This window comes from Sinohyriopsis cumingii, chromosome 8 (assembly GCF_028554795.1).
Source record: "Sinohyriopsis cumingii isolate HCF-2022 chromosome 8, ASM2855479v2, whole genome shotgun sequence".
Taxonomy (NCBI): domain Eukaryota; kingdom Metazoa; phylum Mollusca; class Bivalvia; order Unionida; family Unionidae; genus Sinohyriopsis; species Sinohyriopsis cumingii.
Window position 1 is genome coordinate 33222076 of NC_142968.1, and position 26414 is coordinate 33248489.

At 35.2% G+C, this 26414-nt stretch overlaps 3 protein-coding genes across 9 annotated transcripts in view; all 3 read right to left on the minus strand.

The window, feature by feature from the left end:
• The window catches only part of LOC149793256 (uncharacterized), a 240775-nt gene that overhangs the window by 107277 nt on the left and 107084 nt on the right, over positions 1-26414 (minus strand). The gene's annotated exons all lie outside the window — the stretch shown is intronic.
• On the minus strand, positions 1139-25903 carry LOC149793257 (KRAB domain-containing protein 2-like). 4 transcript variants are annotated; one of them, XM_089967238.1, is made up of 10 exons: positions 24439-25903; positions 21255-21369; positions 12604-12723; positions 12103-12207; positions 11593-11736; positions 10880-11270; positions 7870-8060; positions 2118-2246; positions 1652-1735; positions 1139-1301 (listed from the first exon to the last, which is right to left on the minus strand). In XM_089967238.1, exons 2-10 carry the CDS (start codon positions 21282-21284, stop codon positions 1206-1208), a joined length of 1290 nt encoding a protein of 429 aa, XP_089823364.1. In that variant the 5' UTR covers positions 21285-21369; positions 24439-25903; the 3' UTR covers positions 1139-1205. The 4 variants fall into 4 exon arrangements, 3 of the variants coding, with proteins under 3 accessions (XP_089823364.1, XP_089823363.1, XP_089823365.1); XR_016422736.1 differs by lacking the exons at positions 1139-1301; positions 1652-1735; positions 2118-2246 and adding exons at positions 5400-5527; positions 5693-6332; positions 7414-7470; XM_089967237.1 differs by having other exon boundaries at positions 1188-1735.
• Positions 2254-5676, minus strand: LOC149793258 (uncharacterized). Of its 4 annotated transcripts, none has more exons than XM_089967241.1 (5): positions 4483-4615; positions 3923-4103; positions 3370-3529; positions 2837-3073; positions 2254-2564 (listed from the first exon to the last, which is right to left on the minus strand). In XM_089967241.1, the coding sequence occupies exons 2-5, from the start codon at positions 3999-4001 to the stop codon at positions 2357-2359; spliced, it is 684 nt and encodes a 227-aa protein (XP_089823367.1). In that variant the 5' UTR covers positions 4002-4103; positions 4483-4615; the 3' UTR covers positions 2254-2356. The 4 variants fall into 4 exon arrangements, 1 of the variants encoding a protein (XP_089823367.1); XR_016422738.1 differs by lacking the exons at positions 2254-2564; positions 3370-3529 and adding exons at positions 4985-5154; positions 5395-5676 and having other exon boundaries at positions 2944-3073; positions 3923-4075; positions 4483-4669; XR_016422737.1 differs by lacking the exons at positions 2254-2564; positions 2837-3073 and adding exons at positions 4985-5154; positions 5395-5676 and having other exon boundaries at positions 3080-3529; positions 3923-4075; positions 4483-4669.

A 26414-nucleotide genomic window follows, 5' to 3' on the forward strand; every position in this document is an offset into this window, starting at 1 on the left:
GTCCAAAGTATCTATTACTATTAACCCATAGGCTTGTATTTCACAGTTATGGGGGTTACTTCATTGAATGTTGTGTGATGCATACATACCATTTTTAAAAAAATTAATCCTTTTAAATTATATTGTAAATATAGGAAAAGTCTTCAACGGAATTGTTGCAGAAAATGAATATTTGGAACATGTTAAAGGTCTAAGGATCCTGTTATTGTTGTTCCACTGAACTTATTGGAGTTATTCCAAGTTGTTGCATGATGCTTGCATGCAACATTTTGGAATTTGTCCTGGAAAGATGGATTTAAATGTAGGAAAGGTATCGAGTGGAGATGTAGCACAAAATTAAAATCTGGAACATATTAAACATCTCAAGAAACTATTACTGTTGCCCCATAGGGTTATATTTCACAGCCTAGGGTGTTTATTCTAAGCTGTTGCATCATGCCGCCATACCTTTTTTTAAAATTTTAATTTTGAAAAGACTAATTTCAAGGTAGGAGAAACTTAGAGGGGAGATGTTGCATAACATTAATAGTAGGAATATATTAAATGTCCAAAGTATCTATTACTATTGACCCATAGACTTGTATTTCACAGTTATGGGGGTTACTTCAGTGAATGTTGTGTGATGCATACATGCCATTCTTTTAAAAATTAATCCTTTAAAATTATATTGCAAATCTAGCAAAGGTCTTAAACGGAGTTGTTGCAGATATTGAATATTTGGAACATATTAAAGGTCTAGTAATCTTGTTATTGTTGTCCCACTGAACTTTGTGGAGTTATTCCAAGTTGTTGCATGATGCTTGCATGCAACATTTTGGAATTTTGTCCTGGAAAGATGGATGGATGGCCAGTATGCTATGAGTATCTGGTGTATATAATACTTTTAAATTCCAAAAATAATCAGAAATGACCTGTGTCCGTCTAAATTTTATCAAGAAAAGAAAGAAAGGAAAAAGGGAAGCAAATAAAGAGGAGCATTATGTTTATTAGTTTATTAGTAAGCATTGGGTTTCCCATTTTATATATGGTTGGTTACATTTTATTGATTTAGTTGTATTATGTGCGAGGTACCGGAGGATCATTGACTGCAAAATACGTAGGATTCATTTTCTCAAACAACAACTAGGTTATTATTTTAATTATTTTATTTGTGATATTATTTACAGCTGTATAAACGTTAAAAAAAACAGTAAGAAATACATATATCAAGAACAAATTTTCTGCTGACAACTGTCTTGGATGATAACTTCAGCCTCAAGGTAGGAGATTCCTTCAACAGCTGCCATCAGGTGTATCAGCACCTTGAAGTATATGAAGAAATATTAAACAAAAGTTGATTCAAATATTTCATCAAATTTGAGAATTTAATCTAAGGTGTCCAAGTACTTTAATTAGAATATATAAATATAACTGCCAAAAGATAAAGTGAGCTATTTCACACACCCCCAAATGCAATATCATGCAGAGCTGTGCACCCCCTTATGATGCTTTTCAGTATTTTCAGGGATATTTTCAGTATTTCATGTCACCTTTCATTATTCTTCACAAGCTAACAACATGCATAAATAAAGTGGTTCCAGTGGTGGTGTTTCATTCTTCGTAGGTCTAGGAAAAATAGTAAATATAATTGCTTGCTTTTTGTCTTCTTTACCTCAGGAAACAACACTAAGTCGATTATTTTGGTGTTCATTGGATTTAGAAGCAATTCCTCTATGAACTTTCGTAGGGCACTAACCTGGAAGCAAAAAATCAACAATTGTATCATTCACTTCAGTTCATTCTTGTTTAAAAAAAAAGTTTAGTGAGTAAATGTCATGAAACTACTTTGAAACCTAGTTTGCCCATCATGAACAATACAATTATTCACATAATGATAGGTAAAAGCTATTATCTCAATACTGTCCTGGCTGAGCCTTGTCCTTGATCATGATGTGCTCGAACAAAATCTATACTTGAACTTTTTGAAAGCAGGCCATGAGTTGATCATTGGATAATTATATTATTATCATCACCATACTAACTTCATAACACAAGTTGGGTCATGTATGTTTTGCAACACAATTTTTATTATCTGCCGTCATTATTGTATAGATGTAAATTATAATATGCATACTTACCACACTTTCATTCGGAATATTCAGGCCAGAGAAGAGGGTCAGTCTCCGGACTATATGTGAGGACCTGCTGTCCAAATCTCTCATTCTCCATGACTTTGATGTCTTTGAACATGTTTTGACCACAACATTCTATCAAATAAGTATAAAAAGTAACACTTATTACAAAGGTTCCTTTTCAGAAGGCTCCCATGTACAGTGTTATCTAGATTATAGTTTCAGCATAAGTCTCTGTTAAAATATTATGTTGAGGGTGTGCATTTTCGGCATCTTGTGGAAAACTGACAAATACTGGCTTGTGCAGAATAGCCAATTTTTATTATCACTAATCCATGTCTTAGCAATACAAAGTTGTGACCCACTGTCAAGAAATTGCTACCTACCTTGAGTTGATTTCTCTTCTTTTTCAAAAATACATTGATCACGGATGTATTATTGAACACTGGAAAGCTGAAAGTTAACAAAATGTAGCTATTTTACATTCATACAGTAATTGATATATCAATCATCATCATATTCATTATCATCCTGGATTTTCTGCATTAGCAAGATATTGGCATTATGCAAGTAATGTTGTCCCCTAGGTAATACCACTTTGTAAAACAATTATGTTTAAGTGTATAATGCAATAAACAAGAAAGATACTAATCTGATTTACTGTTTCCATGGGAATGGATGGATTCTATCACAGCAACTTTCAAACTCTTACTAATCTCACTTACTGTTTCAACTGGAATGGACGGATTTTATCACATCCACATGTGAATTCCTTTTCTTGGTAGTGTTTAAAGCTGTGTCTGCCTATGCAGGCGCAGTGTGCCCATAGACAGCACACAATACAAGCCACCCATCCCATGCTGTCATCTTCATTGCATACTCCAAAACATTCACAGAAGCACATGTCCATTGCATCTTTTTCTTTTGGTGTGAATGGTATGGCTAATACCAGGTGACTGAGCCTGAAATAGGAAAAGGAATCAAGCATACATACACTACCAGCTACTGTATACATTATGTGTCATAAAATGGGAAACAGTTCCTTGAATTAAGAAAAATCTACATGATACAAATATGAAAATTAATAATGTTCAATGACATACAGCAACACATTCATATGTCATTGAAGATAGCCATTGTTTCATGGATACAGTAGTTTTAAAGAAAAGTAGGTACAGGCAGTTTCTCCATTATTCATGGTGGAACTGAAAAGGTATTATTAATAAAAGTACTAGAAATTGTATAGGTGTACGAATACCGAATATTCCCATCAACAGATGGCAACTGTACTGGTACTTTAAGCAGGATGATCTCTTCTCCAATGCAAAATATTTCTTGGGGATAAATGTCTTCATTATAGTTTCTAACGGTGATCTTTTTCCTGAGTAACCCAGCCAAAGATATGAACTGTACCTGGGCTGTAAATATAAATCATTTTGGGCATAAGCGATGCAAAGTAAAACATGTTTATTACGTTTTTGTTTATTCAGGACCTAATGTTCATTGCATATCTTGTTATCAATATTTGCAAGGATTCATTACTTCATTACACCTTCAGGTATGTTACTTCTATAATAACTATTTGTAAACAGTAGATCCATGAATGCAACAAGCTATGTTTTGATCAAAGTAGACAGTTAGCCAAATAACTTAGGGTATGTTTTCAAACATGTTACTGGATTATATTTGATATGCCCCTCTTAAGACAGCTACTAATGATCATGGTTTACCTTGCACAACATTAAAATCCTTATCCCTAAATCATATGAAAATTTTTATGTACACCAGCATAGTTAAATATTATTAATTACCAGAATCTGTGCCTTTGAGGGTTGCAAACAGTTCTTTTTCTATGGCTGTCTTTACCAGGTGTCGTGGCTGCTGCATCATGGTGGTATCGTCGGAAATGTTAGCTGTTGTGGACCTATTGACCTATGCCACAGCATCATTCCAGTCCATGATTCCTTCCATCACATGAATAATGCCAATAAACTGTTATAGATACTACAACAGTATTAGATAATATGATGATATGATTAGATACAATTAGAGATACTATAAAGAATGTGATAAACCGGGCAAATTGTGATAGTGGCCCAAGGTTTTTTCTTTTCATTGATAATCCTATTTCAGACCCATAATAACTAGAAGGGAAACTGGTAAATAAAAACAAACACATGTTATCTTTTCAGATTAAAATGGCACATGCATTGTCAAACTTAAGAGAATGCTACCTGGATTGTATGGAGTTTATTAAGCCATAAACAGTTTATTAATACACATATTAACGTTTTCTATTATTTCACAAAATTTGATAGTTTTCAAGTTTCTTGATGGCAAAATGAGATCAGAGAGTAGTTATTAGGATCACCTGATCAACCATTTTCTCGTGGTTAACAATGGCATAGATGGCAGCTGCAAGGCGAAGAAAAACTGTTTTCTTAGCGTGACCCCAAAGGACCTGAGAGATGGAGTTAAACAGACAATTGTTATCATCCACGGATGTCTGGAACACTGTGTGTGATGTCCGTATGTCCAGAGGAATGAACTGGATAAAGCTACTCAAAGTAAAAGATAAAATGCTTAATAATACACATTGGTAATTCAACACAAAGCAGATCTGTCCTTAATACTAAACATAAATATTAACACATGAGCAAAGTGACAGTGTATTAGAGTGTTAGTCATCGCAAGTGATGCTGTAAACTGTATGCATTCAACACATATAACAATGGGAAAATATGTGAATAATGACTTACAATGATTTCTTTGTCATTTATATTGGTGTCATTACAGTTGTATCACAAATCTGATATATCTATGCTACAGTGAAGCATTCTTTGTATACTTTGTAAGTTTTAAACGATACAAACCCATCACCATAGATTCCCAATTTCTTAGCACGGATAATGGGAATGGGTTCCTCTGTTTGCAGGTCAGGCAGTCTCTCAACAATGTACCTTGCAGTAAAACTTAGTGCCTCCCATGATTCTGCATGTGAAATAACACTCAAGCAGGACTGACATTCAGTCTCTTGTAAACCCTGTAATGATATCAATTCTCTTTTATTTTTTGGTTCATTAGGCAATATTAGCAGTGGGTCAAAAGTGCATCATTCACTCAAATTTGAGGAGAAGAATGTCTACTTTTGTGATCATCTTGCTGTATGATATAGTCAATAATTATTGTCTTAAATCCAACACAAACAACCAAAAACAAAAAACATAAAAACATGAAAAGTAAATCTATATAAATTATTTGCTAAAATTTCTGAATAACTTACTGACTCAATTAATTGCTGGACAAAGACCTTGAAGGTGACTGGAATATCATACCGATGGTCTTCTGTCCTACTGTCAAGTTCCTCTGATCCCACGTTTTCTAAGTCCTCTGACCTTGCATTATCATGTTCCGTTCTGAAAATTTCACATACAGGAGATAACATAACAAAAGCAATACATACACATAAAATCTCAGTACAACTGATATCCATAATTTCTATTGGCGTAGAATATGTTTTCAAACTTATCTGTATCAGATTCATATTCGTTAAGTGAAAAAAATGTTTGATGAATACAAACCCATTTTGGCAGCATCTACCAGCATGGCAGGCAGCCTGGCACTGAATCTTGTTCGGAAACAGATGCAACGCCTGCTCTGGCATCCTACTCTGCAATTGCAAACATTTGCAGGGCATGCAACTTTGGAGAAGCACATGGAAGCAGTCCTTAAGGAGATGACTTTCTCATCCTTCCAGCCATCGACACTTAGTTCAGGAATGGCTCCTTGGAATGGTAGAAGGGAATCGCCTCTGTATCTACCTGCAAGCATTCCATATTTGCATCTAAGAAGAAAGATAAGAAATATTTACTTTATTTTGCTATGATAGCTAGAAAAAGTCATAACTGATGGCAATCTGATGTAATTTCATGTTTTTAGCACAAGAAGCAATCTATATCGAATACGAAAACTTGGATCCTTCTCTCCATGTTTGTTCACTACTGTTCCAAGGATCCTTTTGCAGTCCGTCTTATGGCGATCAGACCTGGGAACTTTGATGGACACCAATTCACCAACTTTGAAACGGACAACGTCTGGTTCTAGGGCATTCGTTCTTCTGGATGCCTCTTGAAGATATGCCTGATTAGCTAATACTCTTCTATATCGGTGTCTTTCTGTTGTAGACAGCTCCTCTGGCTTCCATATCCTGTGTGTGGCATTCTGACACATAATAAGAACAAGCATAAATTATTGAATATCATTTATATTGAATGCTAATGTCTTGGATCTTTACAGCAATGAAAGAAGCAAGATTGAAAGTACATTAGTGTCTGTTTCTTAAGTAATCAGGAATATTATGACTATAGCTGTACCTAATTAATATATAATATCATTCACGAAATCTGATGTTTTTATGATAAGAAATTGGTCTCAAAAAGGAGCAGGATAACTTGTACATCAGTGTTTGTTTCTTAAATAATCAGGAATCTTATGACTCTCTAGCTGTACCTATCATTACACCAGGGGAGATGTGAATGATATCCCCATTCCTTTCCAACACAGTTCGATAGAAAGATACTGTAAACAGTTTGAATTTTAATGCTTGTTCCAACGATTAACCTGCATCTTACCTCAACTTGGGCTTCATGGCTGACATTCTCATTCTCATCTTCTGGTGCACTGGCAGTCTCTCAAAAATTATGTATATAATTAATATCTAATATCATTCATGAAATCTGGTGTCTTTATAATACGAAATTGGTCTCAAAAAGGAGCAGGATAACATGCACATCAGTGTTTGTTTCTTAAATAATCAGGAATCTTATGACTCTCTAGCTGTACCTATCATTACACCAGGGGAGATGTGAATGATATCCCCATTCCTTTCCAACACAGTTCGATGGAAAGATGCTGTAGCAGTTTGACTTTTAATGCTTGTACCAACGATCAACCTGCATCTTACCTCAACTTGGGCTTCATGGCCGGTATTCTCATTCTCATCTTCTGCTTCTGGTGCACTGGCGGTCTGTCAACAGGTACTTAAATAATTAATATCTAATATCATTCATGAAATCTGGTGTCTCTATAATAAGATATTGGTCTCAAAAAGGAGCAGGATAACATGTACATGGTGTCTGTTTCTTAAATAATCAGGAATCTTATGACTCTCTAGCTGTACCTATCATTACACCAGGGGAGATGTGAATGATATCCTCAATCCTTTCCAACACCATTCGATAGAAAGAAGCTGAAAACAGTGAATGTTAATGCTATTACTAACGATCAACAACCTGCATCTTACCTCAACTTGGGCTTCATGGCTGACATTCTCGTCTTCTGCTTCTGGTCCATTTGTAGTCTGTCAAAAAAGTACACAGAGCATAAATGTCTCATTGACAACAGCAAGATGAGTTAATGGATGCCACTTTACAGATCCAACAGCTTAAGAATATGATATACTGCTCATGGTTTTAAGTAAGTAATGAATATTATGAATACTTTTTTTTTAAAAATCTTTCTTCCCAAAAATATATCTGATGGAAGTTATATTTTTTCTGCATAGTTTGCCTAGAGTGAAAAAAAATCCTTGGGCCAGCCCTAATTAAAGTGAAACTTTGGTGCCAAATCATTAATGCTGTACCAAGCATTTCAAGCAAATACTTAGCAGTTGGAGCAAATGGATTTACAAAGAAAAATGAGTACTCTTTAAGTGAGGGAATAATAATAATAATAATAATAATAATAAAGTTTTTGTTACTCCAGCATAGCTGTGGTCAAGCAATAGGTCACATTCTTGGCTATCCTCTTGTGACTCTTCCACATCCGCCTCTTCTTGGGCAATCACTCTGGCAGGACGTCCAAGTGGTGGTGGGGATGGTGGTTTTTTCCCAAATACATACTCATATGGTGTCAGCTGTATCACCCTGCTCAACATGGTGTTGAGTTGATCTGAAAGTGTTTACCGACATTTGAAAGATAGTACCATATACGAACACTTTTCTTTGAAATGGGCTTTAAAAAAGTACAACCTGGCAACATCATGTTCAGAGAAAGGCTACAGTCTTGAATACCAGTTTTAAGTGCACTTCATTGCTTCATGGTGTCTTGTTAACATTTAACTTGGTTGGTTACATCAGTGCCAGAAATGGATATGATATGTGCTTTATTCGGTATGACCATTTTACTAATTGAAGCTGTTGATGGTCAATCAACATTGTACCTATAACACGAGCTCTTTGATAACACTGGTCAACAGTGAAATCATTACTGACTTGAAAAGGCCCTAATCTGTAGTATTTTGGTGTGCCGAACACGAATATAACCGTGAAAAATTTGTATTGGCTCTCGTTTTGAAGATATTCATATACCTCATTTTCTATGTTTCACTGTGTAAATTTCTCCAGTAGGACTGCAGCAACATCCGGAATAATGATGTAACATTGCATAATACCATCATGCTCACATCATCCACAGTTGATTGCATCATTTTCTGATGCAATGCAATACTAATGCCATGCGGCTGCTGAAGTAAGTTGACGTCAGCAGTGTACTATACATGTGTAGGCCTATTATACTAATGCCAGGCTGCTGCTGAAGCTGACGTAAGCAGTGTACTATATAAAGCCCAATCAGATAGGTTCAGCATTTAAAATATTTTAGACGTTGTGCGAGACAGTTCAAGCTACTGTTACATAAAACTTATTATTTTATCCATTTACGTACAATAAAGAACAGTAATGCCTCGAAAGTGTGTTAATACCGCGGACAATTTTTGCTATATTTGTGGGGAAGTGACATTTGCCAACCAGAAGAAAAGTATCAATTCTCAAGTGAAGAAGGCATATCATCTTTACTTCGGATGCAAGGTTGGTGACCAAGACAAGCCTTGGGCTCCGCATATATGCTGTGCTACATGTACAACACAGCTTTCACAGTGGTTGAATTGCAAAAGGTCATCAATGCCGTTTGCAGTCCCAATGGTGTGGAGAGAGCCAAGCAACCACCTAAATGACTGTTACTTCTGCTTGGTTCCTCCTCTTTCCGGCGGAATAACGAAGCGAAAGAAGTCGAGAATAGTCTACCCAAACATTCCGTCTGCATTGAGACCAGTTCCACATGGTGAGGGACTTCCTATTCCAGAACCTCCAGCAGAATATTCTCTTGATTCATCTGACGAAGACAAAGGTGAGTCGACCTGTTCTTCTCCTGGTCCATCAGCATGCAGTGATCCAGATTTTCACTGTGGTGCATCATCAACCCCACACAGAATAACACAGGAAGAACTAAATGACCTGATTCGTGATTTGGACTTATCAAAGAACAAGGCAGAATTGCTAGGATCAAGACTCCAACAATGGAATCTTCTAGAAGAAGATGTCACAATTACTGCATATCGAAAGCGCCACCAGCAATTGGAGCCTTTCTTCAGAAAGGAAAGTAATCTGATATTCTGTTCCGATATTGACGGCCTCATGAATGCTTTAAAAATCACTCATGACCCACAAGAATGGAGACTATTTGTGGACTCTTCGAAACTGAGTCTCAAGGCTGTGCTTTTGCACAATGGAAACATTCTTCCACCTATTCCAGTAGCGTATGCTGTCCACATGAAAGAGACATACGATAACTTAAGGCAGCTACTGAATTCCATTGAGTATAACAAGTACAGCTGGCACCTCTGTGGTGATTTGAAGGTAGTTGCCCTTTTAATGGGACTGCAGCAAGGATATACAAAATACATGTGTTTCTTATGCGAGTGGGATAGCCGAGCAAGGGAAATGCACTACATGAGGAAGGAATGGACTCACAGGCAGAATGTAGCCATTGGAGAGAAGAATATCCAACACCCAGCTCTGGTTGAGGCTCAGAAAATCTTGCTACCACCCCTTCACATCAAACTAGGTTTGATGAAGAACTTCGTGAAAGCCATTGACCGGACTTTGCCAGCATTCCGATACCTGCATGAAAAATTCCCTCGACTCAGCGAAGCAAAGATTAAAGAGGGAGTTTTTGTGGGTCCTCAGATTCGAGAGCTTTTCAAAGATGACCGGTTCAACAACTTGCTGGAAGGTGACGCGAAACAAGCATGGAATGCTTTTCGCCTAGTTTCTACAAACTTCCTCGGAAATGTTAGGGCAGAAAACTATAAGGAACTAGTAGAAGACATGTTGATGAAGTATAAGAAACTTGGCTGCAATATGTCTCTAAAGATTCACTTCCTTCATTCCCATTTGGATTTCTTTCCTAGCAACTGTGGTATTGTTAGTGATGAACACGGCGAACGTTTTCATCAAGATATCGCAACAATGGAACAAAGATACCAGGGAAAATGGTCCACTACAATGCTGGCTGACTACTGCTGGACACTCCTCAGAGATGCTCCCGAACAGCTGTACAAGAGACAGGCGAAGAAATCTAAGATGTAGTCAATGACTTGATTTTTTATAGGTAGGCTATTACAGTTGACCTTTTACTATTGGAATGCATTTCGTTATGTAAACATTAATTTCTTGCAGATTACAAAAAAACTAGAGCCAATTTTGCAATTTGACTGTCATATTCGTGTTCAGCACATAAAAATTGATAAGAATTGACAAATTTTATTTCAGTAACATGACTTTTGTAAAAATTTGTTGTCCAGTGTAACATGGGGAGGATGGAATTAAATGAAGCATAAACTTATCAATGGATAAATACAGCACATATTAGACATTGAGGTCATGCAATCAAACTGTCAACTGAATCACTAAACCTATACAGAAACTAACATTGTTTGAGAGGAAGCCACATATGCCAGGGAGCTGGGCCATCACCATGACAGGTGGCCTCCATTGCTGAAATTTTCTCCTCCAGTACCCGATTCCCTCTCTCCACCAATCCTTGATACTGAGGATGACGGGGACGTCCATGAACAATATCACTTGAACCTGGCCACTGCTGCAGGAGTCTATCAAGAGCACCAAACTCTGATCCATTATCTATATGCAGAATGGTTGGTATTCCGATGATACTAAACATATGGGACAAAGCGAGATTAACCTCTGCTGGAGTCTTCTGGACCAGTGGTGCCAGTAAGTGGAACTTACTGAAGTGATCCATCAGGTGGAGTATATATTTATAACCACCTGATGGCTTCCTCGTCATGTCGACAAGGTCAACCTGCAAATATTAATGTAAAATTATTAATGATTTTTATCAACCCTGTTTTTCTGCTGTTTTCATAAATTGCCAAATAGCAAATGTATATTTCCTTTGTTTGTACTTTTTTACAGCAATATGAAATAAAAATAATGATCCATAGTGATTAGGAAGAATGTTGACAAGTATGAATTTCCTATAATTTTAGTATGGAACAGGAGATAATAGAACTATCTTTGTACATGATATATACAGATAAATCTATTTATCAATTAGTGATAGTACTGTTACACATATATAGACTCACAAATGCATCAAGGTTATTAACCATTGTTGAACATACCTGACAACGAGAGAACAAGCCCTGGCTGATTATAACTCTGGGTGGGGCTTGTATAACTTGTGCCTTATTCCTACTGCATGTCCTGCACATGCTGATGTACTTTTGAACAGCACTTTTGGGCAGGCCTTCATATTGATCAGCAACCTGGGTAAAAAAAAATAAAAAATACATAGCTTATCAAGAAAATGTAGTTCCAAAATATGTAACAAAGTTATGTATAGAAATAGAAATATTATGAGACAGTTTATTTTTTAAATATGACATCATATTTAACAAATATAAAGAAACTAATTTGATAATAATAATAATAATAATTATGCCAGTCTCCAATTTGGCTGAAAATATAATGCATATTGGTGTCACCGGCAATAATGAAATAAACCAACTGGTCAAGGCACGGATTTCTGATACCTTGTGTATTTTTACTCATTCCTTCCCATGTAGAGTGGTCTGATGGAGTGTGTTTAATGTTGGATGGATGAAAGCATAATACATTTTATTGTATTATACCTTGTGTAGCATTACGCGTTCCTTCCCATGGCCAGTGGTCTGATGGAGTGTTTTTAATGTTGAATGAAAGTCCTCGGTGGGTACTACAATCAGTCGGCCACTTGTCTGAAAATATTAATTGCAAGATTTGATAAGAATTAGGCATCAAATGGAATAAAAGTTCCAGGCCTTGTTATAGCCATTACTCACTTGATTACAGCAGGCCTCATTACACTGATTACAGGCCTTGTTACAATACTCCAGGTGTTGATACAATGATTATTGACAAGATCTTTTAGGGCCTAATCACAGTGATTGCTGACTTGATAACTGCAGGCCTTTTTACAATGATTACTAACCTGATTAGCACATGCATTGTTACAGAGATTACTGATTATTTCCACCCTTGCCATAGTTAATAATAACTCGATTACTATAGATCTTGTCATAATGATTTCTGACTTGATTACTTTGACTCTCATTATAGTGAATGAAAGTTGTAAATTTTTCTCCTTAACTTACATGAGCTGAAGTTGCTCCCGAGATTTTTTGGTCTCGGATTCGGTTGGGTACAGTCAAGACTCTGGTATGGACCCCATCTTCTCCCGGTATGGACATTGATCCATAACCATTCTGCTGAACCTGTTAGTATAAGCAAATACAAGTAATGATTGCCAAGTTTTGTCATCTTTTTATGTTGGTATTCTATTGTTCTCAACCTTCTTTGTCTTCTTTTTTAATTACTAGATCAACAAATAAGACTACTTAAAGAGATACTTTTGTTTTTTTAAATACTTTTAAAAATGGTGTATTATTATCATTGTCATTTTTTGCCACCTACAATGCAGTATATTCTATACTGTTTTCATATCTGCATACCTTACCAATTATCAAGGTTGTTAGAATTATCTCTGATTTGTATCGGTAATTTTAGCATTTGGGTCTTTCAGATTCCCGTAGATTATTCTGTCTATGAGATTGTGTAGGTATAAAAGGCGGTCATCTCTACTGATCCAGTCTTATAATTATATATGACTTCGATTCTTTCCTCCCATTTTCATACAAGTTTACTTGATTTTCCAGAACTAAACTTTATGTTGTATACAAAAATATTATGACAGTTAAATTATACTGATATAAATGAAATTCTTTTTAATTAACTTTACTATTTCCAATTGCAACTCCTGTGTGGATACATTAAGCATATATATATATATATATATATATATATATATATAAACACACCCATACACCCATACATACATAAATATTTTATACATTTCTTGAACTTCTGTATTTGACCCTATTTCCTTCACTATCCCTAAATCATGATACAATTCCTCATACATCTTATAGCTGTTGGTTATTTCTACTGCTTTAAATTATGTATTATTCTAATATAACTCTGGCTTTATCTATGGACATAATTCAGACCATATGTGTATTTATAGTCTATGTAAAATAAATGTTTTCCTTCATTTATTGTTATATGATGTTAAACATACTTTGACAATATAATGTTGGTTTCACGTACCTCTTCTATATCACACCTTAATTGTAATAGAGTGTATGATTTAATTGCAATTCACACACAATAAGGTGTCTGTGTGGTTTTATAGCACACCTTGTCCAGGTAACAAGGAAATTTCTGTATTACTGTGAAAACAATTCCATCCATAGTGTGAAATAAATGCACAAGGAAGGATATCAAGCCATGAACAAACTTAATCTCTTTTAATACAAATATTCTGTAGGTTTGTTCAAGTAATTGTTCTGTATACAGGTCAGTGTATAAAACTGTGAAACTGCTGAGGTGACTTGTAGGATGGATAAATCTCATAACAACTTGAATTAGCATAATTTAGTCATATACTGTGTTACTCCGTGTTCATTTACAGGTTCCAGTTGCCAAGTGATTATGTTGAATATTTCTTACACTGTAAAACTCTTTAAAACATGGTTCCAATTGTGCTGTGATTAATTTATTTACGAGAGCAGATTGTATATGAGACAACATATTAAAATGATTTAATTATAAAGAATAAAGATATAAATGGTACTATTATAGATAAAAATGAATTTCTAATACATCATTATTAAGATGATAAAACATTAATTTTGGATGGATCGGAAAAAGCTCTTACAAATACAATGCACGCAAAGATATCAGGCCTTAATGCAAACAGAGAGAAAACAAGACTATTATAGGAAGCATGAAAAACAGCTACATCCATTTGTGTATAGAGTATAATTTATGCTGGGTAGTTGATAGTTTCACAATATGAAGCATTATCTTCTCTACCTATTTAAGTCACATAAAAAATATTAATTATGATCGCAAATTAGATGACATCAATAGACTAATGACTCTGTGGTTGTAGATAGTTCTTATCCCCTATGGGAAAAATATTGTGATAAAATCACTTTCTTTTTTTCAAAATAATTCAGATATTAATAAGTTTACCAATTCCTCCAGATTGGTTCATTATAAAAATTAAATAGTTTAATCTACAAGAACTTGTGGAAAGAATCAGTTGACAAGATAAAATGAAAAATAAATAAAAGTTAAGTTAATAAAGAAGGGGGGCTTGCAATGATTGACTTAAAAAAATGTCATTTGTCCAATCAAAATTACAGAAGACAAGACTTATGTAGAAAAAAAATTGTAAGGTAGTCCGTGGGATGGCTACCAATGTACAGGGAATATGAAATTAAAATATAAAAAAATGATTTGCATTATGGCCGTGTCTTCGGTGGATGCTACAGCTACCATCAGTAGTCAATACACTACTACAATTCAACTTTTGCCATAATTTCGCTGGGTCGTTACTATTTTCTTCAACTGTGTTACACAAATAGTTAGATTTGCCGCAGAATTCCTCTGCACTTGATTTCTAACTTAAAAATGTTTTTTTTTTTTTTATAAAGCAGCATAATTCATATGGTATGTTCACTGCAAGCCAAGTACATTTATTAGATAAATTGATTGATGTCATGTAAACATATTTATTAACATTTATTTGCGTAAATCAAAATGAATTTGATAGTCTTATAAATGTTGATTCCAAATATAAACAAGACAACAGGTTTCAAAGTTTTAAATCGTTGCTCAGCAATAGCTGTTGAGTTTAGGAAATATGGAAACTTCATTTTAATAGTCATTAATACAGTTTATAATCTATCTGTACTTTGGTGAAATTATTCACAAGTGAATGTCACAACCTGTCTTAAATTTAACTTTAAACTGATGAAAGCGATGGGAAAATATACTTACTTTATGCTTTAACTTCGCCAATTTCGCTGACGAATTGTTGCAGAAACCTACAACATCTTGAACTTTCTCATCGAGAAGATTGATTATATTATTGACAAACACCTTCGTCACAGATTTATTTGTGGTCTTGTTGCTTACATATTTTTCCGTGCAGAACAATTCAAAAATATCTAGGTCAACATCCTCCAACCTTAACACTCTAATGAAACTGATGCTAAGCCAGCAGCTCGGGTCTATTTATATCGGTTCGCAAGGTCACGCAATTTCTCGAGAAAAAGCGCAACAACTCGGGATTCCGAATTGTTCCGTTATTCCAAGTTGGAGCCTAAAACTACTTCCGTCTAGCCGATTTTGCTAGAAAGGGATTTTGGCCGTAGTGGTGAAAATAAAGGTTAATTCGCCGGATTGAATTCAGGACATGGTCATTTAAGAGATATGCGTTGATTCGTTACTGTCTTTTGAATGTATATGTGTGGTTTTTCAGTCTTCTTCCGATTCTGAAGCGATAAAAGACGCATGAGAAAAAGTCGAATCGAGCGAAGGGTTGTGGTCACGCTTGCACTCCTTGTGTTTATTTATATTACAGATAAGGGGATTTCATATTGTCAGAGATTTCGCCGTACTTTATTGATACAACGTCAGACTCCTGTGGTTTAGTCATGCAGTCGAGAGAGAGAGAGAGAGAGAGAGAGAGAGAGAGAGAGAGAGAGAGAGCTGTGGCGTCACTAGGATGTACGGACCACACCGTGTGACACCATCAGAGAGTGACACCAAAATGACCGTCAATAATTTATTTTTGTTTTCTGCAGGAAGGAGGTCAATGGGGGTGGGGGTGACATAATCCGTTACCGCACTGGGTGACACCAACCCTAGTGACAAGAGAGAGAGACTTTTATAATCTTTAGAAATTTTAATTAAAGCATCATGATGACTGTCAATATATTAAAATATTTGAATTACCTCTTGTTTGTTTGTCATTTCGTATAGTTTCTATTCCACGCTAATTTCCATACGCAGTACGTGAATGCCTGACAGTGCACCATTTTCTTCAAAAAACCCCAACATATTTCATGTTTAAATCACGAGTGTGTCTTACATTGATTAAAACAAATCTGAATAAAAATAGAAACTCAAGAACGAAACAATCAACTTATCAATTTTCAAATGTGATTGTGAACAACAAGAAAAATCGTAGAACTACATTTTTGAACGGACACACTTGCAGGGATGTGAGGAATTCATTCACTTGGTCAGTACACAGTTGCCTGGAGAATATCGTAACTCCATTCAAAGAGCAAATATGTGTATTTGTATGTGATATAAATAAAATATATCTATAGTATGTACGCTGTATCAATGATATATCACTCGTTGTATAAATTTTTCATTAAATAGAAACTCGGCGAGTCTTGTTTCCTTTAAATGAAAAATTTATACATCTCGTGATTTATCACTGATTTAGCGTACATACTATATATATATATATATATATATATATATATATATATATATATATATACAGTTTAGAGGAAGCTTATATCCCGGAATACACTGTATGTTTGAATAAATACTTAAGATATTATCATAGAAGTTAGGAAATTATACTTCATTCCAAGCAACAATCCAACCGGTGACGCGAGTAACGCCATCAGTAGCCTAGTTTATATAACGACTGAGCGAATGATAACTTGTGAGCCAGATATTCGCAATGATAATTTACAAAGCTGCATTAAGGCACGAAAAGGTATTATAGCTTATTACGAGTGATGTAAAGTGCGATTGTAAATAAGCTCTCCTGATTTTATGAGATTCATTGATATAGAGATATTCCAGTATTGGAAGAAAATTAAACTGGATACACTCACTAAACGATATTGTAATGTTTCCATAAAGATGAATAGTTTAGCTGTTCTATAATCTTCATTTATTACATCTTCACCTTCCATTCTATTCTTTTTACAAACTTATAAATTACATTTATATTAATTGTTACAAGATGAATTTAGAGTGAAGCTAGAGTAAACCTGGAGCAAAACTAGAGTAAATATGGAGTGAAAATGTATGATAGTGAAGATTCTGGTATGATTTGGTTTCAATTGAAAACCTGGATATCATATGACGGTGTTATGCCTTCGGACTGCGTTATATATTATGAAACTTACACTGCAGTAATGATTCCAAATGTAAGCACTTACAAGTAGAACTGGGACGACATTACGAAAATGAATGGAAGAGTTATTCTCCACTGATAACATTTGGACCGCACTGTCTGTGATCAACTTTCATTTGTAAATGTTACTTCACATGATCAGGCACACATGCCATCATTGATATGTCTATATTTCAGTTTTCTAAATCGTTTCTGCTTAAAATCCAATCGATATAAATGCACCCCTTTTCCAAAAGATGTTGTCTTCACTGCTTACTCGACTTGCAAGGTCTTTGATGCATCTTATTCTATAAAGACAGCATCCAGTATACATTAATATTGGGGCGGATATCTCTAAAATCTAAATGGGTCCTCTCATAAAAAAATTTGTATGCTTTAAATCATTTATAATAAATGATAGTTGCAGAGGAAAAGGTTTCCTAAATATTCTTTTGAATTTTACTATCATAGCGTTTGTTTCCATAAAAGAAAAATAAAGATCTGAAAACAACGCCATTGGTGTAAATTCTAGATTTTTGGTGTAACAGGGAAATGTGCAGATGTCGTTTTAACGTATAACAATTATATTGATCTATGCGTATACACAACAAGTTAAGTTCATGGCATGTCTAAAGATGCTAATACTTGAATACATCTGGTAGGGATTTGGTTGATTACTAATGAGTTTCTGTTTGATAACTATGTCAGGAAAAAACTGGACAAGGGGTGAAGATTGGGTTTTGTTTATCGAGATATCAAAAAGGATTGAAATGTTGCAGGAAGAGCGTTTGTATTTTTTAAATATTTTAATATCTTGAATGTTTGCAGATATCGTTTGTTTTAAGACAAGAAATGAATTTTTCAAAAACCCGGATAATCGTGTGTTAAAAATGGCTGTTAAACAAATAGGGTTTCGGTTTAGATAAGTTAACGGTTTGCGGTGTGTTTTGTAAATAAATTACACCACAGAATCAGGCAGTCCAGTTTATGCACGAGGCGAAATGTCTTGACTCCTGTGGGAAGCGAAACCCTAAACAAGATTGTCCAAAGGACGAGTAGCTGAGATGTTATGAGACACGTAACCAGGTTGTAAGGATACGGTTATGCTAAAAGAAAGCGAAACTCAAAGCAAAAGAGCTACCTATTATTAAACACTCCAATGTCGTCTTTATGAAATGTTACGCAAAAGATAGTTTTGTATACAAACATAACGGTTGGGGATCATTAGGGTTCTCCCTAAAAAAAAAAGAATCGATGGAGCAAATTTTGCCTGGCGAATCCTGACATTTCGTAGGCTAAATCATGTCCGAAAAATATTTACAGTACCATTTAATTATTTTCTGTGTTGTTGGAGATTCCACGAGCAAAGGATTATCTAAGTATTTAGAAAAGGTAGCAGTGCTGGATGACGGCGATATTGTCTATCATGTTCAATAAAATCTGTCCATATCAAATTGACAGCACTGCTTGACAGCACTGCTTGGAGGGTCAGACAAAAGTCAAAGATTTACAATACACCGAACAAGGTTCGGTGTTGAGTTTTAATGTGGAGATCGATTACCATTACATGATAGTGGGTGAAAGGTGACTGCACATTTTTAACGAATTTCGATTAAATCGAAGACAAAACAACTATCACATGTACATTTCTTTCGATACGTTCACATGGATCTCCGGAAGTATAAGAAGTAAATGCAAGGCAAGATTTGCAGGTTATTATCAAGATGTAGATGGTGTTCCTTTTCAAATCACGGACCGTTAGCAAAAGGCCTTAAGTATGCACCTGTTGTGTATTGTAGATATGCTATGCACTGTCGCAGATAAGACCTCATAAACTTAGTAATCTTCGATTTTCAGCCATTTGTCAATTGAGATGAAAGTAAGCCTAGTAGATCGGACAGTGCAAAAGCTAGTGATAACAGACTTGAAGATGCCTGTCCGGAGGGGTTCAATGGTATGATTGCCGAAAGACTATACGAATATGTCTGGAATTTCCTTAGAAGGTGTAGCTGCCCTGTTGGGTTAAGTAAAAATAAGAAAAATATGTGACCCAAGGCGTGGCCGGAGTGAGTGCCTGTTATGTCTTGGACGCTTCTGCCACTGATCCTACGTCTGGTAAACGAGTTGTAATCACTTCTGAGAACGTGTAAAATGCATAAGGACAGAAGTATAAGTTGTATTATAAATATATCGGATATTCTTATCGTGACAGCGTAGAGGAGAAAGTCGCAAAGAACTCATTTTCGAACAAACCATTGGATCTAACAACAGAATGAATCATTAAAACACTGCACACAATTCGAAGCTATCCTTGAAAGTCTGGATTTTAATTTTAATCCAAGCAGGCTCAGTGAGAACGAACGTATAACCCCTTGTTACAAAAGACAAGTTTGCTATATACAAGAATGGGACAAAATGTCGAAAAGTTCATGGGATTGGCTTTAGGTATCAGGGTACCAGTTGTTTTTCCATAGACCTTAATGCTAATGTTTGGAGAAATAAATATATTTTCTATCCTACTTTAGCTTGCATGTCACACACTTTTCTAGAGAGCAGTGTTAGATTGCCACTTTGACAAGGACAAAACCAGGTACTTCATTGCATTTAAGAGAGATAACTCTGCTGGAACTAGACAGGGGTAAGAGTTATCTAGTCACAACAGACACAGTTTCGGACATGTGTACCACATTTAAAAAAAATCATAAAAAATACAAAATATCATCTAGATAGGAATTAACATAATCTCACATGTTGCCAGGAGGCACAACGTTTTTTATAGCCTAAAAGAAAGTACAACTCTTATATAATGCATCAATCACAGCTAGTTATGTTGTTTATTTCGAAATACAATGTTTCCTACACCTTAAGCCCCGCCCACCTGGACTTGCGCAGTTGGTACCGTTATACCTATAGCAAACCTTAATTTTTCCAATAATGTGTGAAATAGTTCAGGACTGTATAGGTAACTAATTTACTTAGTCTCACTTATGAGAAACAATTTTATGAGGTACTAAGCTATGTCTGATATGAATGTGTACAGAAATGTCATTGAGCTGTTTTGAACTCTTGTTTTCATACTTTTGCTTCACTTGCAAACTCATTTTTGAAATAAAATGAATTCTTTTAACTATGGGTTGTATCTTATTCATATCAGCACTTACTGAACTTCACATGGGTGATATGGGATAAATCACATAATGTCCTATTATGTGATAACTAGGTCAAAGGTCAATGTACCAAATAGTATGTACCTGTCCTACTTTAAAATGTACAATTAACCTAAAATAATGGAATTTATATTTGTTTGGTAGATGCAGAACTTAATACCAGAGACAACTGGTCATGACCCAATCTTATAAAGTATAAGCTTTGAACAGTTTACACTGTCTGCAGATACATGAGATCACTAACCACCAGTCCTGACACAAAGGACTAGTTACCCATCCTCTCTGTAACACAAATAGAAAGCTTCCCTCCTCTGTAATGTGAATAAATTGATTCAGTAAGCGAATCAGTCACCAAATATAGTAAATCACAGCTTCTAAGTGGTTATGTTGGATTGGGGGGTGGCGTGAAATTTCAGGAATATAATACAGAAAAATACCAAATATAAACAATAGGTATAGTCAAATGGAGTAAAAACAGGAGGAAAGTGTATATCAAAAATGGAGAGGTAGCTTGTGATAAAAAAATTAAAGGAGACAAAATCAGCAATGCGAAAAATGAGAAGTGAAAGTTTGATGACCTTACCTTGGACAAATATATAGGGCAGGGTCCCATAGGTCCAAGGATAGCCCAAAGGCAACTGTGCTATAACATCTCTTACAGGTACACAAATTTGAGGTGAAGTGGTGTTTACTTCCATCTAAGATAAAAGGGTGAATAATTTAGATACCATAAATACATATAATGTTTATTTCTTCTACATAAGAAATTAACAATAATGGGCTAAAAAGTTAGGCCGTCACTTGCCATGACCAAAGAAAACATACTTTATCAGTTTTTAAACTTGTACACTTTACTGTGGGAAATTATTAAATTGCCTCCATTTACATTTGCATCAAGATTGAGGGCTAATATAATACTTCATAATCTTCTCTTTATTTTCATAACCAGTCACTGAAAATGTTAGTTTTTATTTTATTTAAATGTTATGGCTGGTGTAAGGGAGATAACTGAATGATATACAAAAGTTGTGGTAACCTCGAATATATTACCCATGTAATATATATATGAGTTCAAGAACAACCTGCACTAACTTCATTGTAATTAAATTATCCCAAACTTAATTATTGATAAAGTGAGAACCTAACATTTACACTTCTATATGTAGTGAAGACCTCAGAAGTCGTTTAATTTTAATTTTTAAGTTGACGCGGCTCTTTCATATCACATAGTTTATATTTTCTACAATGCCAGCATGTAGAGTGGAGCCTTCAATAACCATGCAGACATAACCTTATGCCAATTTGGATTGTTGCGATGGTATGCAAAGTTTCAAGAACACTGTGTATTTGAATGGAATGAATGCACACTGTGTGACTAAAATGGTTATCCATCAGTAATGTTGGACCTAATATGGAAATTCCACAAGAACATATGGACAGAAATAAATAGAATTAATTGAAATTCAATAGTAGATTATAACTGGGTTTATACAAGTGTCAGTGGGAAATGCTGACTGAAAGAAACTGCTCTTGTTTGTTGGTATTCCCTGCTACATCAACAAAAGGGAATGTAAGGGAACTTAACTAACTGCATGAACAATTTCAAGGCAGGAAAGTGTACAAAAATGGACAATTACAGCAGGACAATTCAAATCAAAGTAGGTAGGAAATTACTCATACCAGAACATCCTACATAGTACAAGTGATCAATCTACAAGTGTCTACAAGTGTACTTAGAGTGTTCTCTATCCTGGCTTATGGCATGCCCCACAAGAACAAGATAGCTGTTTTTGTACATATGATTTTTCATCTTTTACAGGTAAAATAATCAATATTTGGCCAAAGTAAACTATATTATGTTTACATATATTATTTTGTTGCATGTATTCCAATCTAGGAGCTAACATCACATATATAAAGGTGTCCGGCAACACAAGTATATATCTGCCATAGCTATAGTTATGAAAAGTCCCCATCCAAAACCAACTTGTGTTAGTTTCTGAAGATTTCATACATTTTATTCTTAAAGGACTTTCAACATTTGACCAAAACTGTTCAGCACCCATTTGTTGTCTTACATCAAACTAGTAAAGTTCATAAATGCCGCCTACATGTATGCGTTTCTATGGATACACTGCGAGGCTATTTTTTCATTTACGGTACCAGTTATTTTTCCATAGACCTTAATGCTAATGTCTGGAGAAATAAATATATTTTCTATCCTACTTTAGCGTGCATGTGACACACTTTTCTAGAGAGCAGTGTTAGGTTGTCAATTTGACAAGGACAAAACCAGGTACTCCATTGCATTTAAGAGAGATAACTCTGCTGGAACTAGACAGGGGTAAGAGTTATCTGGTCACAACAGACACAGTTTCAGACATGTGTACCACATTTTAAAAAAAATCATAAAAAATACAAAATATCATCTAGATAGGAATAAACATAATCTCAAATGTTGCCGGGAGGCATAAACGTTTTTTTTTAGCCTAAAAGAAAGTACAACTCTTATATAATGCACCAGTCATATCTAGTTTGGTTGTTTATTTCGAAATACAATGTTTCCTACACCTTAAGCCCCGCCCACCTGGACGTGCGGAATTGGTACCATTATACCATTAAATACAACATTTCCATAGCTTGTGTACAGCGCAGAATAAAATATAAGCCTCATGAACGAGCCAGGGCCCTGTGAAGGTCACTTTACTGGCCAGGTTAGAACAACTAACGGAATGCATCGAGTGCACCTGTTATTGGATTCACCATATCTGATGGGAAACTGAACATTAACTTAAAACATACCTACTACTTCCAAGTGCAAGATTACCAGTCGATTTTTGATTGGTGCTATTTTATGATATGGACTCCAAAAAGAAAGGTCTTTAAGAGAATGGAAAGGGATTTATCATTCTGGAACATAAAGTGGTCAACCAGGTTTTCCTTTTAATATTTAATGCCAGTGATTCTCTGGGACACGTTCGATTACTCCTTAGAGTGTCTGGATAGTTTCAACATAATATGGCATCTTTAAAAAGTTTTTTAAAAAACCCAACATCTCCTAACAAACATTTTAGGTCGTAAGGTTTATAGTGCTTCATAAAATCGATACATCATGTACATTATAACGCTCAATCTTCCGATTGACCTGCTTAGGAAGAAACTGAGATAGACATTTACTTATAAAAGTGCCATAAGACTTGTTTCAAATATATACAAAGGAATAAAATTTTACACAATATTTCTTTTCCCTTAAAAGTCTGAAATATCACAGAGAAAATCAGAATAAATTGCATTAAGTGCACACTATACAGACATTGTTATAGTGATTTCCTTTCCATAATACCAGCAGATGATATAGAATAAAATCTCTTCATCTACAGTTAATCTCTTCAGTTTTCGACATAATCTCGTTTGTTTCCACGACTTTAGGAATGAATATATACTTTCAACTAAATGAACTCTTGACACCAATGACAACGTTTCTAAAAGGAATAGCTTCACCGTATCCAAGTAATTGATACTTTTGTCAGGAAGAAATTGTAAGCCTTGCAGGAGGAAAATATCACCTATATAAACATACATAAGCTAAATACAACTGAACGTAATACGCTAATATTTTGGGATATATGCAGCTTAACAGTAGCTATTTAGTAATAAAGAACAAAATAAACCATGAATATGTACCGCTAGATGATGAGGTATTTTGAATTACAAATCATATATTCAAAAACATTTTTCTTAATGTAACAATCCATATTTACAATGACCTGCTTCGGGTGTTTTGATTGCTGCAGTTGTGGTGGTCTCTGTCCCTTTGGTCAGTGACTTAGCAGAGGAGAATTGTCCATTAGTAGCAGTGTCAGAAGATATGATGGATGTTTCCACTAAGAAGAAAACATGCAACATGATTGGAAATATTACTACATTACAGCACACATTTACCAAGCAAATGATAATTGCGAAAATAGGGTAAAATGTAAATTTCATGCCCGACATTTTCCGTTTCTTTCCAGTAATGTTTTTAGACTGAATGTCTACCATTTCAAAACACACGGAAATAAACAAACATACACGCATACAAGAACACAGACAGATATGTTTCTGTACCCATTAACGCTACATATTTATTAAACACCCCAAATTCGAATTTGTGAAATGACATGCAAAATATAATTTCGTACACAAACATAAGGGTTAGAGAATATTATATTGTTTCGAGGGTGATCACTAAATAAAGAATCCATGGAGCAGATTGTGTCTGGCGAATCCTGACATTCCTTCCGTAAATCATATCCAAAATATCTTTACAGTGCCATGGAATTCTTTAGTGCATTTCTAAACATGGCCACGAACACCAGGATTGTCTAAGTATCTGGAGACGGTAGCAGTACTGGATGACAGCGATATTATCTATCATGTTGAACAAAATCTGAGCATGTCAAATTTACAGCACAGCTTGAAATATCAAACAAAAGGGAAACATTTTCAACAGACTGGATACGGTTCTGTGTCGAGGTTCAATATAGAGATTGATTACCGTCATATGATAGAGGATGTGAATGTAACTTCGCATTTTAAACCGATTTCGATAAAAGCAAAGACAAAATAACTATCACATGTACATTTATTTCGATACATTTACATGGATCTCCCAAAGTAATAACCTGCAAGGCCAGATTTGCAGGTTATTACCAAAATACAGCTAATATACGTTTCCAAATCACGGACTGTGAGGAAAGGGTTTTAAGTTTCAACAGTGGTATATTGTTGGTATGCACTGTCATAGTAAGACCTCATCCTGGCGTAAATAATCAACCTGACATAAAGTTAACAATAGATTTTCAACCATTTCACAATGAAGAGATACATAAACCGAGTACATTGGAGAGTGTACAGTTGTATACTGTGTGATTGCCGAATGGCTATACGACTATGTTTAGCAGTCCGGTTTGGTTAAGTCTAAAGAAGAAAAAGGCATTACCCAATACATAGATAAAGGGAGTGCCTATTATGTCTTTGACCTTCCTGCCACAGATGCTACGTTTGGTAAACAAGTTGAAATCAATTAACTTGTACACTACCGGGGACCGGAAGTGTAATTTGCACTCTAAAGAAATGGAATATTCTCATCCTGACTGCGCAGAGGAGAAAGTCGAAATACCTAACTGGCAAACAAACCTTTTGTGCTAACAACATAATAAGGCATTAAAATCGCCGCACACAATTCGAACATTTTTGAATGTTTAGATTACATTCCAACCAGGGACAATTGGAGCGAATGTAGAACAAGATCCTGCAACATTGGTGAGTGATGCTGGCTTTATCCCTTTTGTAATGACCATTCCTGGAGGCTGACCCCCAACATACTTGTACCAAGAAAAGGTTCCCGGAGGCTCACAGCCAACATTTCCAATGCAAGTGAAGGTCTGATTCTCTGCAAGGTTTTTTGATATAGTGCATAGTAATGATTGATTCTTAAACGTTGGTCTTGCTGCAAAAGAAAGATACGATGTTAGTTAAGAGAAGAATAATAAAAATACATGTGTGTTTGCAATCCATCAATTCGTTATGCACTTAATAAGCCAGTGATATCCTGACTAGCCATGAAAAAAATCATGCATTCAAGACTCGAAACCCATCTGCAGCCTTATATGAGTATCAAACTCATAATTGCCAATCGGCCACTGACCAATGCAGATGTTGGTTAGGTAAGAGATGCGACATAATCAGTCACAATAATAAC

Coding starts and splice junctions, on each gene's coding strand:
- LOC149793258 (XM_089967241.1), bottom strand. CDS start 4,001: ATGATGCAGCAGCCACGACACCTGGTAAAGACAGCCATAGAAAAAGAA. Junction 3,074..3,369: donor TCTGTTGATGGGAATATTCG/GTATTCGTACAC, acceptor TTCCTATTTCAG/GCTCAGTCACCTGGTATTAG. Junction 2,565..2,836: donor CGTCCATTCCAGTTGAAACA/GTAAGTGAGATT, acceptor GTTAACTTTCAG/CTTTCCAGTGTTCAATAATA.
- LOC149793257 (XM_089967237.1), bottom strand. CDS start 21,284: ATGGGACCCTGCCCTATATATTTGTCCAAG. Junction 11,737..12,102: donor AACGCGTAATGCTACACAAG/GTATAATACAAT, acceptor TTTTTTACCCAG/GTTGCTGATCAATATGAAGG. Junction 1,736..2,117: donor ATATTCCGAATGAAAGTGTG/GTAAGTATGCAT, acceptor TTTTGCTTCCAG/GTTAGTGCCCTACGAAAGTT.